Source organism: Sciurus vulgaris (assembly GCF_902686455.1).
Source record: "Sciurus vulgaris genome assembly, chromosome: 14".
Taxonomy (NCBI): Eukaryota; Metazoa; Chordata; class Mammalia; order Rodentia; family Sciuridae; genus Sciurus; species Sciurus vulgaris.
Genome location: NC_136475.1, coordinates 1,656,809 through 1,668,705, shown reverse-complemented (window position 1 = coordinate 1,668,705; position 11,897 = coordinate 1,656,809). Strand labels below are relative to the sequence as shown.

General features: G+C 53.3%; 1 protein-coding gene and 1 long non-coding RNA gene across 2 annotated transcripts; one reads left to right on the top strand and one right to left on the bottom strand.

The window, feature by feature from the left end:
- Positions 1 to 4,583: 4,583 nt before the first annotated feature.
- Positions 4,584 to 8,508, bottom strand: LOC306644162. Its single transcript, XR_013759183.1, has 2 exons — positions 8,386 to 8,508; positions 4,584 to 7,399 (listed from the first exon to the last, which is right to left on the bottom strand). It is a non-coding gene; the product is annotated as an uncharacterized lncRNA (long non-coding RNA).
- Positions 8,509 to 8,623: 115 nt separating this feature from the next.
- Positions 8,624 to 11,482, top strand: VAMP8 (vesicle associated membrane protein 8). The gene is made up of 3 exons (XM_079110803.1): positions 8,624 to 8,766; positions 9,910 to 10,068; positions 11,147 to 11,482. Exons 1-3 carry the CDS (start codon positions 8,764 to 8,766, stop codon positions 11,288 to 11,290), a joined length of 306 nt encoding a protein of 101 aa, XP_078966929.1. The 5' UTR covers positions 8,624 to 8,763; the 3' UTR covers positions 11,291 to 11,482.
- Positions 11,483 to 11,897: the final 415 nt, after the last annotated feature.

Genomic DNA, 11,897 nt, shown 5'->3' with positions numbered 1-11,897 from the left:
CCCCTCCCGCCGGGCCCGCGGCACCGGCCTCTAAGGGCTGCCGCGTCCCTCGGTGCTCCGGTGGGGCCCAGGGGCTGGCCCGACCCGACCCCAGGGCTTCCGGCAGCGTGCGCGGAGCCCTGCCGGCGGGCTGGCGGTGCTGCGGGCGGCACGGCCCGGGGTCTCGGGAGTTTGGCGCCGCGGACCCGAAGCCTTGACGCGGCTGCGCCCCGGGCCGACGGCGCCGCGCTCTCCCCGTGCTCCCGCCGCTGGGAAGAGCCGGCCGAGCACGCTGGGCCGCACACCGCCCGCGAGCTGCCGCCCGCCCTGCACGTGCTATCGGAGGCGTGCGTTACCCAGTGATTCCGAAACCGGTCCGCTATTGGAATAAAGTGAGATTATTACGTGTTCACACAGATTTTCATGAAAAATAAGATGTCTTCCACGAAAATTTAGATTCTCTTTGTTTTGCATTCGGGTCTCTTTAACGTTTGGTTTCGTTGAAGACAGGCTACATTCTCATGTCTGCTGCTTTTGATCTCTTGTGAAAGAACCGAAGGGTATGAAGGAAATCTGGCCTTGCAGGTATTTAATTGGAAAGGAAAGACCATTTTAATAGCCTCTTAGGTGATTGTGAATATTCTTCGATACTGCGCCTAAATGTCCAAGTGTGTTTTCGTGTGTGTTTTGTTTTTTTGAGTGCTGGGGATGGAACCCAGGGCCTCCTGCATGCGAAGCAAGCCATCTACCACAGAGCTACACCGCAGCCCCCTTGGTCCTTGGTTTTTGGTTTTTGTTTTTGTTATGATGCTGCAGATTGAGTTCAGGGCTTCAAGCATGCTAAGCATGAGCCCTACCATTGAACTCCAGCCCTATCACACGGGTGGTAATCTTTTAAAGATCACTTGGAATGTGGAATCTGAAACCATGTCTGTGAACTTTAGCCTCTATTACGTTAAAATCTTTGGATGGACATTTTACTCATGATATTTGTAACATATGTACTGTCATTTGGAAAACATTGGTTCACTGAATTATACAGGTTGTCCAAATGTTGACACATTTAATTGATACCAAAGTTAATACTGAGCAGCCAGTTGTGGCACATGCCTGTAATCCCAGTTTACTGGGGAGGCTCTGAGGAGGAAGATCACAAGTTTGTTCCAGGCCAGCTCAGCAACTTAAGCATCTTTCTCCAAATTTAGAAAAGAAAGACAGGAGAGGCAAGACTGGGGACGCAGGTCAGAGGTATAGCACTTCCCCAGCTTGCTGAACTCCCTGGGTTCCATCCTCAGTACTGCAGAAAAGAAAAAGAAAGAAAGCGTCAGCAGTGGGAGTGCAGTGACTTCTGCCAGCACCGGCTCCCTTCCTTCCAACTCACCCACCACGACTCACTATTACTTTTGCATCGTTAGTGCAAACATGAGTTTAAAAAGGCAAATATGTCAGTATTGCAGTGGTGTTGTCCTTGGAGATCACAGAGGCCCTGGGCCACATTGAGCACCACTGACCACTGTCTTAAAAATGGCAGAGTTAGACCAAAGTAGGGCTCACTAGGGCCATCTGGCAGCTGGAATCCTGCTGTTGATAGGGCCCACTACCAGGTCATCCTAACAGGCAATCCAGGTCACTTGGGAAGCCATAGATCTCAGGAGATGGTTCTCTCTCTGGCTCGCTCTTTCTCTCTCTCTCTCTCTCAGTGGTGCTGGGGAGTGAACGAAGAACCTTATATATGCCAGGCAAGTGCCCTACCACTGAGACCACTGAGCTACATCTCCAGTTCCCCTTTTTCTTTTCTTTTTCATTTTTTGTACTGTGGATTAAACCCAGCGGAGCTTATCCACTGAGCCACATGCCCTTTTTTTTTTCTTTTCTTTCTTTTTTTTTTTGCTTGCGGTGCTGAGGATTGAACCCAGGGCCTTGTGCTTGCAAGGCAAGCACTCTACCAACTGAGCTATATCCCCAGCCCTTTTTTTTCTTTCTTAAGATGTTAATGGACCTTTATTTTATTCACCTATTTATTTGTGGTGCTGAGAATCAAACCCAGTGCCTCACACATGCAAGGCAAGTGCTCTACTACTGAGCCACAACCCCAGCAACCCCCAGCACTTTTTTATATTTTACTTAGAGTAGAGGTCTCACTGAGTTGCTTAAGGCCTCACTAAATTGCTGAGGCTGACCTTGAACTCACCATCCTCCTGCTTCAGCCTCCTTAACCACTGGGATTACAGGCATGCACCTGGCCTGTTTTTCTTTATTTTTATTTCCTTTTTTTTTTTTTTTTTTTTTTGTACTGGGGATTAACCCAGGGGTACTTTACCACTGAGCCACACCTCAAACCCTTTTTGTTTTGAGACAAGCGTCTTGCTAAGTTACTCAGGGCCTCACTAAATTGCTGTGGCTGATTTTGAACTTGTGATCCTTCTGCTTCAGCCTCCTGAGTAGCTGGGATTACAGGCATGTGGCAACAATGCCCAGCCTTTCTTTTATTTTGAGATAGGGTCTCACTTAATTGCCCAGGCTTGCCTTGAAGTTGAGATCGTCCTTCCTTAGCCTCTCCAATAACTAGGATTACAGGTGTGCACCACCACTCCTGGTTAGGAGATGGATCTTTTAATCCACTAGCAAACCCTTGCCCAAAGGGACTCAGTGTGACTTAGGAAGTCTGTATTAACCCTTCTAGGATCACTTGAAAATTAGATTGTTCTGGGCTAGGGGTGTAACTCAGTGGTGGAGTACTTCCTTAGCGTGCATGAGGGTCTAGGTTTGATCCCCAGTACTGTGCACACAATAATAACAATAATGGACCTGGGGGTGTGGCTCAGATGGAGAGCTTGCCTAGCATGTATGAGGCCACAGTTTCCGTCACCAGCACCACCAGAAGATCCCATTAAGTTCAGTGCTTTGGTCTGTTATGTGCTAAGGACTGGACAAGTTACACAGAGCAATAAATGACTAAGTGGTGGCCTCTATCCCCTAGGAGGTTAAGGGCAAAGGAACAGGACAACAGTAAAAGAATATACAGGGGCCAGAGGTCAGCTGAGTGGTAGGGTCCCCGACAAGCACGGGATCCAGCACCAAAAATGCTACCGAAAAACAGGAGCTAACCGAGTGTAGAGCCATAAATGCTGAGTCAGTGTGGAGCCAGCACCGGGAAGAGATGAAGGCCGACTGGAGAAATCAGGGGGGCTGGCTTTGAAGTAGCAGCGTTGGCGTGGGCTTTGAAGGGTAGGGACGATTTTGAGTGGGAAATCGAGAGCTCTTCCTAGCCCTGGGTGAACTAAGCGTTGTGGGTACTAGAAGTGCGGCTGTGGGAGGAGCTGGCCTGCTCAGCACCTGTTTCCCCATGTGGACCCTTTTCTCAGGGAGCGCCTGGTCTCCTGCCCATCCTCCAGAACCACAATACAAAGCCTTAGGGTTCATCTAGCCATAAACTGGTCCCAAGTTTAGGAAGGAAGTGTCTTGGTGAATCTTCTAATAAAAGTCATCTGTCTGCAGCAATGCCTTCCATGTGGAGAATCCTCATGTCGGTATCCAAACCATTTAATGAGTTCCCTACTATGTGTAGGGCTTATGTCACGTTTCACGAGGTGAGGGCACAATCCCCTTCTGCTGGGAAGGAAATGAAGTCGTTAAGGCTAAGACTTTTTACTTGTTGGAGATAGGATCTCCCTCCAACCATCTTCCCACCTCAGCCTCCCAAGTAGCTGGGACTACGGACACATGCCGAGACTGACTTTATTTGGTGGGAGGTGGTAGGAAGACTGCACCCCTGCTGAGGTCCAGGGACCTCAGAATGTCCCAGTAGACTCCATAACAACCGAAGTCAGTGTCTGCTGGCCTTCCACATTTCTCAGCTGTAGTGCCCTAATTAACCCATCAGGAGGGGTTTGCAATTTAGGATTTCTGCCCAATGACCTGCCTCCAAAAACTACTACTCTATTTATTAAAAAAAAAACGAAAAACAACCAAAAACCCCTCCTGCCTCTGCCTTACAGGGTGCACTGATTCAGTGTGCCCAATTGCAATTCTTTGTTTCCCAAATAAATGTTATTTCCTTTGACTTCTGTGACAACTTTTTTTTTTCTTCTGAATTAGCACTACTTGCTAACTTCCAGTCTCAGAGGGGTGAACTTTGTATGCTGTCAGTGGCAAAGCACAGGATAGACTCCACAGAAAAGCAGAGGCGATGGAGAGCCAATGAAGAAAAGTTCAATTTCCGTGGGGAAATCAAGAGGGCTCCATGGAGACTGTATCTTAAATATGGAAAGAATTTCCAGAGGTCTTGAGAAGTGAGACCTTTAAACAAGGCCAAAAATCCGTGGGTAGCGCGTTTGGGGAACAGCATGCAGTTTGGTGTGACTGGAGGGGCCAGGCAAGACTGGTGAGTGGCAAGGCTGGAGAAGCAGGCTGCGGACTCTTCTGGGATGCTGGGCTAAGAAGTTTGGGCTGGACCTGGAGGCAGGGGGAACATCGCCAAGTGCATTCTGGGAACATAGCAGGCGTCTGGGAGAGCAGTGGATGAGACAGTGTTACCACCCGTTTCGGAGAGGGCGAGTTCCGTCTCTCTAGATGTGAAGATTGAGCACCCAGGACGCACAAAGGAAAGCCTAGAAAACTAGCTTTATTTAAAAAATAGTAACAGACTTCTTCGCAGAGAAGGGGGCCCAGAGCTGGGTGTCCAAGGAAGGGGTGAATCTTGTCCTTTTGATAATTTCCAGGTTTCTTCTTTCTCATGTCCCTCCTTTATCCCCCCACGTGGTGAAAAGGCAGGAGGGGGCAACTCAGGGGGAGCCACCCAGCGCCTACTCATTGATCATTCCCTGCTGGGAGCGAACCTCTCCCCACAGGCAGGCAACCTTTCTGTTATGGTTAGGGGACTGGGATGTGTCCTGAAGGTATAAACATTCTAGTACCCCAGAAACCGGTGACTTTGGCCATGAGTGAGGGGGATGTGTCCTGAAGGTACTAACATTCCATTCCCTTTGGGACCAGCTTCCGCCTTCCTGGCTGACCCCATTCTTCTGTCTATACTAACTGCCTGACCTTTGTTCTTGCTTCAACAGGAAAGGTTAGATTGGTGGAGACTGGGATTGTCCAGAGAAGGTATCATAGGGGCATTCACTGGGAAGTGGCAGCTGTGGCAGGGAGGGGTGGGTAAGAGACATGACCAAGAGTGAATCAAGACCTGGTGTGCAGAGGGCGGTGTTGGGGTTTGCGTTTGAGAAACTGGCAGAATGGGAGCACCACCCAGGAGGGGACCCTGGGGACAGCTGCAGAGCGGGCCTGAGTGTGGGTGACGGTGGCCTGCCTGGGCCCTGGAGAGGCACCGCTGGCAGTGGGGAGAGCGATCCTGGCTGGAAGTGCAGATCTGGGGACCATCCACAGTGGCTGCTGAAGCGGAAGCAGTGTCCCACGTCCCTAGGGAGGCCAAGCTTCTCAATCTCCACCCTGCTGACACTTTGGCAGATATTCCTTGTGGGGGGCCCATCGGGCACTGTGGAATATCGTGTGGCATCCTGGCCTCCACCCAAGAAACACCGGAGCATCTCACTGCTAGGCGAGGATCACAGATGCCCCACCCTCCACTATCAGACGCCCCGGAGGGCAAAATCACCCCCACTGAGAAAAGGTGCCCTGGAAAGAGAGCTAGTCAGGAGGGAGAGATGGCCAGACCAGACTCTTGGGCGCAAAGAGCAAGAGGGTGGCGGGAGGGATGCGGGAGACCTGGGGGCAGGGTGGCCAGGAGCACGACAGCCCACAGGAGAGTGTGGACGAGCTTTTCCCTGGGAGATGCAGGAGTAACTGCCCACCTGGGTCTCTGGTGGAAGACTGGGGTGTATGCCAAGAGCCACGCACCCCGGGTTAGGCGGTTGTCTTTTCTCTGTTAGCCTCCTTTTCATTTGTAAAGTGCTTCAGCAGAACTATGCATCACATAGCATATTCATCTAATTCTCCAAATGACTTTTTTTTCTTTCTTTCTTTTCTTTTCTTTTTTTTTTTTTTTTTTTGCACTTCTGGGATGGAACCCAGGGCCTTTGAAAATCTTCTTTTTTCATTTTTTTCTTTGGTACTGGAGCCTGAACCCAGGGGCACTTAACCACTGAGCCACATCCTCAGCCCTTCTTATTTTTTATTTTGAGACAAGGTCTCACTAAGTTGCTGAGGCTGGCTTTGAATTTGCGATCCTCCTGCCTCCGGCTCCTGAGTTGCTGGGATTACAGATATGGCCACCATTCCTGGCAAGAATGACCCTTGAAGCATCTTTCAGAAGCAGAAGCTCCCAGAGGAAAGTGGAGTGGCCAGGACGGCAGAGCTGCTGGGATCAGGGATGCCAGGGTCTCGGACTTCCCAGGCATTGCTTCTGTGGCTGCAGCAGGCCACTCACATTTTCCCTTCTGAAGCAGATGAAACTGGTCTTTCTGGGTTAGAGCTCTCCTATCCTCTAAGGGAATCCATGGCCCTTTCTGGTCACAGAGCAGAACGTCTCACCTTGAGGGTCTTATCGAGGTGGCCTCCAATGAGGGGTGAGGCTGTCCTGTCTGCACAGGTGAGGCCAGGCCTGCAGGGACTCTACCCTGTGAAGACAACTGAGCACTTTGGATGATGCCTGCTAGTGGTGGTTGGGACCAGGCCTGGGTCGGCTTCCTCAGGGATACCCTGCCTGTCCTGGCTGACTGCAGTGCACCACACCCTGATGACTGCTCAGCGGTCACCACCCCAACTCCAACCGGGGACTTCTCCTCCATTTCTTCCTGTTCCCCTCATTCATTACTCTGTGCCCCCCCTTTCTTGGCATTTTTCATGTCCCCTACCTGCCACCTCACACTTGGTGACTGGAACTGGTCTTTCTTTTCTCTCTTCTCATGGTGCTGGCATTGAACCAAGGACTTCATGCATGCTGGCCACACAGTCCATCGCTGTGCTGTGGCCCTAGCCCCTTGGAATTCTTGGTGTTGGGGGGTGGGCCCTGGGGATTGAGCCCAGGGTCGCTCTGCCTCCGAGTTACATCCCCATCCTTTTCTATTTCGAGGCAGAATCTTACTAAGTTACTCAGGCTGGCCTCAAACTGGGAATCCTCCATCTTCAGCCTCCCAAGGGCACTCTGGAATTATAGAATTCTTAATAATAACCCCAATAGCCAACATTTACTATATTGCTCTTTCAGGCCCTGTGCGGTGGTGCATGCCCGTAATCCCAGCAACCACAGGGGAATGAGGCAGGGGGATCACAGGTTCCAGGTCAGGCAACTTAGTCAAACCCTGTCTCAGAATAAAAAATAAAAGGGCCTGGGGTTGTATCTGAGTGGTAAAGCACATCTTTGGCCGATCCCACTACCATGAAGCTACATGCGAAGGGCCAAGGATGTAGCTCAGGGAGGATGTAGCTTGATGGGTTGTTAGGGGCTCAGTCTTCAGTACTGCAAAAGAAATTTAAAAACAAAACCAAAAATATGACTTTCTGCCCATGAGGACTTGAGTCTTGCCAGTAGATGGGAAAATCAACCTATAGGATGTTCCCTGCCCCACCCCGTACTAGGACTGTTTTGCCACTTAGCTACTTTCTCAATCTTTATTTTTTATTTTGAGACAGTCTCACTAAGTTTCTGAGGCTGACCTCTGACTAGCAATCCTCCTGCCTCAGGCTCCTGAGTAGCGGGGATTGCACAGCAGGATCTTATTTAGAAGTGAAATCCCCTCTTGTAATCTTGTTCCTGTTTAAAGTTTTCTTTGGTTTTACTTGAAAGGGAGGGTGATGCTCAATTTTAAATGTTAAACGTGTACAAGTTGCTCTGTTACACTAAAACTGAGTGTGTAGTAGTTGGGAGTGCACATAGCTCATTCATGAGGCCCTGGGTTCAATCACTAGCACCCCTCAAAAAATATGTACACAAAGGAAAACAATAAATGTCTTGAAACAGACCCAAAACTTATTAAGGCCTTTTGGAAAGGTATTTGTGGAGAAGTGGACATCTCCTCTCAGAACTGGGATTTCTTTTGGGAAGGACAGGAATGTGCGTTCCCTGGCATGTGGCCCTGTTCTTGTCCTTCTGTCTTGATAAACACCATCCAGGAAGAGTGGACGTTCTCTGGCCCAGAGCTAGGTTGTGGAAAATTCCTTTGCCTTAGGCCCCTCCACAGGGCCGTCCTCTGACCCCTGCATGGAGTCACCAGGCGACTGCGTGAGGAAAGCGGTGGCAGGCCCTCGCTTCCTTGCTCCGCATGCATGCCAGGCACTGGCTCAAGCCCTCCTCTACTCCTTGCACCCCTGCCTCAGCACCTGCAGAGGCTAGAGGCGCCCCAGCTTCCTGGCCTCAGGGCCCAGACCGACAGTCCCATGTGGGGACTTTAGTGCTTTCTGCCCAGGGCCCTGGGAAGAGGGTGATCCAGCAAGAAAGCTTCTCACCTCCATTCTGTTTCCAGGTGACCCGGACCCCAGGGCGCTCACTGTGGACCTGGGTCTGCAAGCTGGAATGCGGTGTCCACGACATGAAAGGAGACCTCGGGCCTAGGAGGGCAGCTTGACCCTTCTTTTCTGGTTGGGGGCGTCCAAGGACCCCAGGTGCCAGGGAGCCCTGTTGCTTTAAGCTGGGGCCTTGGTTTGGGAGGAGACGGGAGCTGCCCGCCTACCTGTGGAACCTGCGTTAGGTGTGGCCCCGGCGGGGCGGGATGTGGTGGGTGGGGGCGGGCTGGAGTTGGAGCGAGCAGGAAGTGAGGCGAGGGCTGCCCGGGAGGAGGAAGCCGACGGGCAAGTTCTGCTGCCACGGGACGCGGCCGCGGAGACATGGTGAGCGACCGGGGAGCCGCCAGGGGCCCGCGGGTGGCAGGGGCCCAGGCTGGGCGGGCGCTGCTTGGACAGCTTGGCTGCCTGCGGCCTGAGTCGCCTGGGCGGGGGCTCCTGCTCCCTCTGCTGACCTGGCCGGCCGGCGGGCTCGGTAGGGGTGGAGGTCGGAATGCCCGGCCTCCTCCTGCTCCAGCTGGGCCTGGGCCGGGTGTTGTGACACCGTGGGCAGCCAGCGCCTCTGCTCCCATCTCAGGTTCCAGGCCAGGCGGGGTTGTTTCTCCCTTTGACCTTTCACAGACGCCCAAAGGGTTTGTCTGTCCCGAGTCCGAGGGACCAGCCCCTTCTCTGAACAGGAGGAAAGCCCAGCGTCAGGAAAAGAACTAGTGGGTTCTCCTGACAGTCCGACCCACACCCCTGGCATGTCTCTGGAGGCCCGCTGGGCCGTCAGGGGAAGAGCCTGATAACTCTTTCCCTTCTTGCTCAAAACCCGGATCGTGAGGCCTCCAGCATAAGCAGGCTTCCGCCAGGGAGGCCTGGGCCCACTTCCTCAGCCCTGCGGGCAGTTTTCACTAGTGTCTGGCCCCGCAGCCTCCCTGGGTTGGGAAAGCTGAAGTGTGTGCCCAACGGCTGGCACCTGATGGGGGCCTTGCTGGGTCCCAGCCATGGGACTAGGTTCCTGTGCCCAGGAGGCCCAGGAGCAGAACAGCTTTCCTGCTGCTGTCTGGGAGCTGGAGAAGGGCTGGACAGGTGAGGGGCCACTGGCGGCAGAGCCCCCTCTTCCCGTGAGAACCTGTGGCATCAAGGGGTGACTCTGGGAACTGGAAAGTAGCATTTGGCTGTGCACTGGAGGGTGACGCTGCTCAGCTCTGCTGCCCCAGGATCCTTGCCGAAGAGCCTGCAAGCATAGGGAGTCAGTCAGGGGCCCTGAAACCGAAAAAGAAGCTTGGTCTACTCTGTCTAGCTTCAGATCTCACTTTCTGGGGCTTAAAAATGCACTCACGTTAGATGATGCAAGCAAAACATAAAAACATTCTCTCCTAAACAGTTCAAGCATTGCAAAAAAACTGAAATCCTCCCTGAGCTGTACCTCCTTGGCTTCTCGGACCCTCCACTGCATGGCCTAATTACCCCTGTGTTGCCCTGCAGGAGGAGGCCAGTGGAGGCCGGGGAAATGACCAGGTGCGGAACCTGCAGAGTGAGGTGGAGGGAGTCAAGAATATCATGACCCAGAATGTGGAGCGAATCCTGGCCCGCGGGGAGAACCTGGACCATCTCCGCAACAAGACAGAGGACCTGGAAGCCACAGTGAGATGGGGAGCCTGTGGGGTGGGAGGACGAGAGGAGGGGAGGATCATTAGGGGAGGAGTGAAATGAAGAGGAGGGATGGAAGTCTGCCCTTTCTTTTGCCATCTTGCCTGTTTTGGGAATTGACATGAGCTGAGTCCCCACTTCTGGTTCAGCACCACTCCAGATTGGTTTGGAGTCTAGGAAATGGGTCGGGTAGCTGGGGTTTGGGGTGGGGGCCCACCCACAGAGGCGTTTTCAGACACAGCTCAGTCGGCCTCTGCATTCTTGGGCTTCTTTCCTCTGAAAGGAATTCTCCATTTGATGCCTGCCCTTGACAATTATTCAGGCCTAGAAAAATATCAGCTCAGGGAAAGTCTTCCTCTGGCCCCCAGTCTTCCCCAGGAGTTATCGGTCACGGGGTGGAAACCTACTAGAGTCTTGCTGAGTTGGCCTTAAGGAGAAGCTGGGAAGAGCAGGGAAATGCTTTGATGCCAGATCCTTTGTCTGCGGAGGCTGGAATCTGCCCACGCCGCTTACTAGCTGGGGGCTGAGGCCAGTGGCTTAGGGAGAAAGTCACTTCGAAGTTGAGAGGAGGTTGCTGCCGCAGGCCCCCATCTCTGGCTTTTCGGGTTTGTGTGTGGTCGTGCTTAGCACTCCTTGGTCTCCCTGAGACTTAGTGCCTCTCTCTGCAGCCTCTTCTGGACACAGGTGTGCAACTGGAGCTGGGAACAGGAGCGCCCCTATTTCCAACCCCCTGTACTGCCCTGGTCCTCCCTCCAGCTTCCACCGTTCGCAGGGGGCAGGGAGTCCTGGAGCCAGGGGATGTGCCCCCCGGAACCTGGAGCCCTCAACCTTAGGGTCTGCCCTCCCAGGTCAGACTGTGCTGCTAGGGTCACGTGAGAGCCAAGGGGACTCCTCACCCCTGTCACACTCAGGTGGAGGCCCGCAGAGCCCAGGAACCTGCTAGAACCCAGCCCGACCCTGTCATCAATGCACATGTCGAGGTGGGAGGGGGCAACTGCTCTTCACAGCTGGTTGCCTCGGCTTATGGCTAGCGGGCGGACCCCGGGCCCTCACCTTGCGTTGTCCCTGACAGTCGGAGCACTTCAAGACCACGTCGCAGAAGGTGGCCCGCAAGTTCTGGTGGAGGAACGTGAAGATGCTGGTCCTTATCTGCGTGGTGGTGTTCATCTTCATCCTCCTCATCGTGCTCTTCAGCACTGGTGCTATCCCCACCTAGGCCGCCCTACTCCCGCCTCCTCCACAGGGATGCCGCCGTCAGGCCCTCTGCCACGCCCCAGGAGCACCCGATGCCCAGAAGGCAAGAGCTGGACTGTCCCTCGAGTGGGCTGGAGAGGCCCAGAGGACCCTGTGTGTGGCTGGGAGACTGTGGGTGGCTGGTGCACAATAAAGAGCTCTCGGTGTCCCTGTGCATGAGGCGCAGGCCTCCCATCCCTCCTTCCTGAGGTGTCCTCTGGCCGGGGCTCTCCTGTCTAGGCCCGAGCTGTGGTAGGGGTGGAGGGTGTGTTTGCAGAAGAAAGAGGGGGCTCCCTGTCTTTTTTCTCTTTCTTGTAGTGCTGGGGTCAGACTTAGGGCCTTGGTACGCTAGGCAAGCTCTTTACCACTGTGCAACACCCCAGTACCTTACGTGTTTTATTTTGATACAGGACCTTACTAGGTTATGCCCAGGCTGGCCTGGAACCGGCGCTCCTCCTGAGTGGCTGGGATCCCGGGTGTGGCCACCACACCCAGCTCCCTGTCTTTCTTTCTTTTTTTTTTTTTTTTTTTTTGTGGTGCTGGGGATCTAACCCAGGGCCTTGTGCTTGTGAGGCAAGCTCTCTACCAGC

Excerpts from the sequence above, each read along its gene's own strand:
- VAMP8 (XM_079110803.1), top strand. Across the intron at positions 10,069-11,146 it reads CAGAGGACCTGGAAGCCACA|TCGGAGCACTTCAAGACCAC; the intron begins GTGAGATGGGGA and ends TGTCCCTGACAG.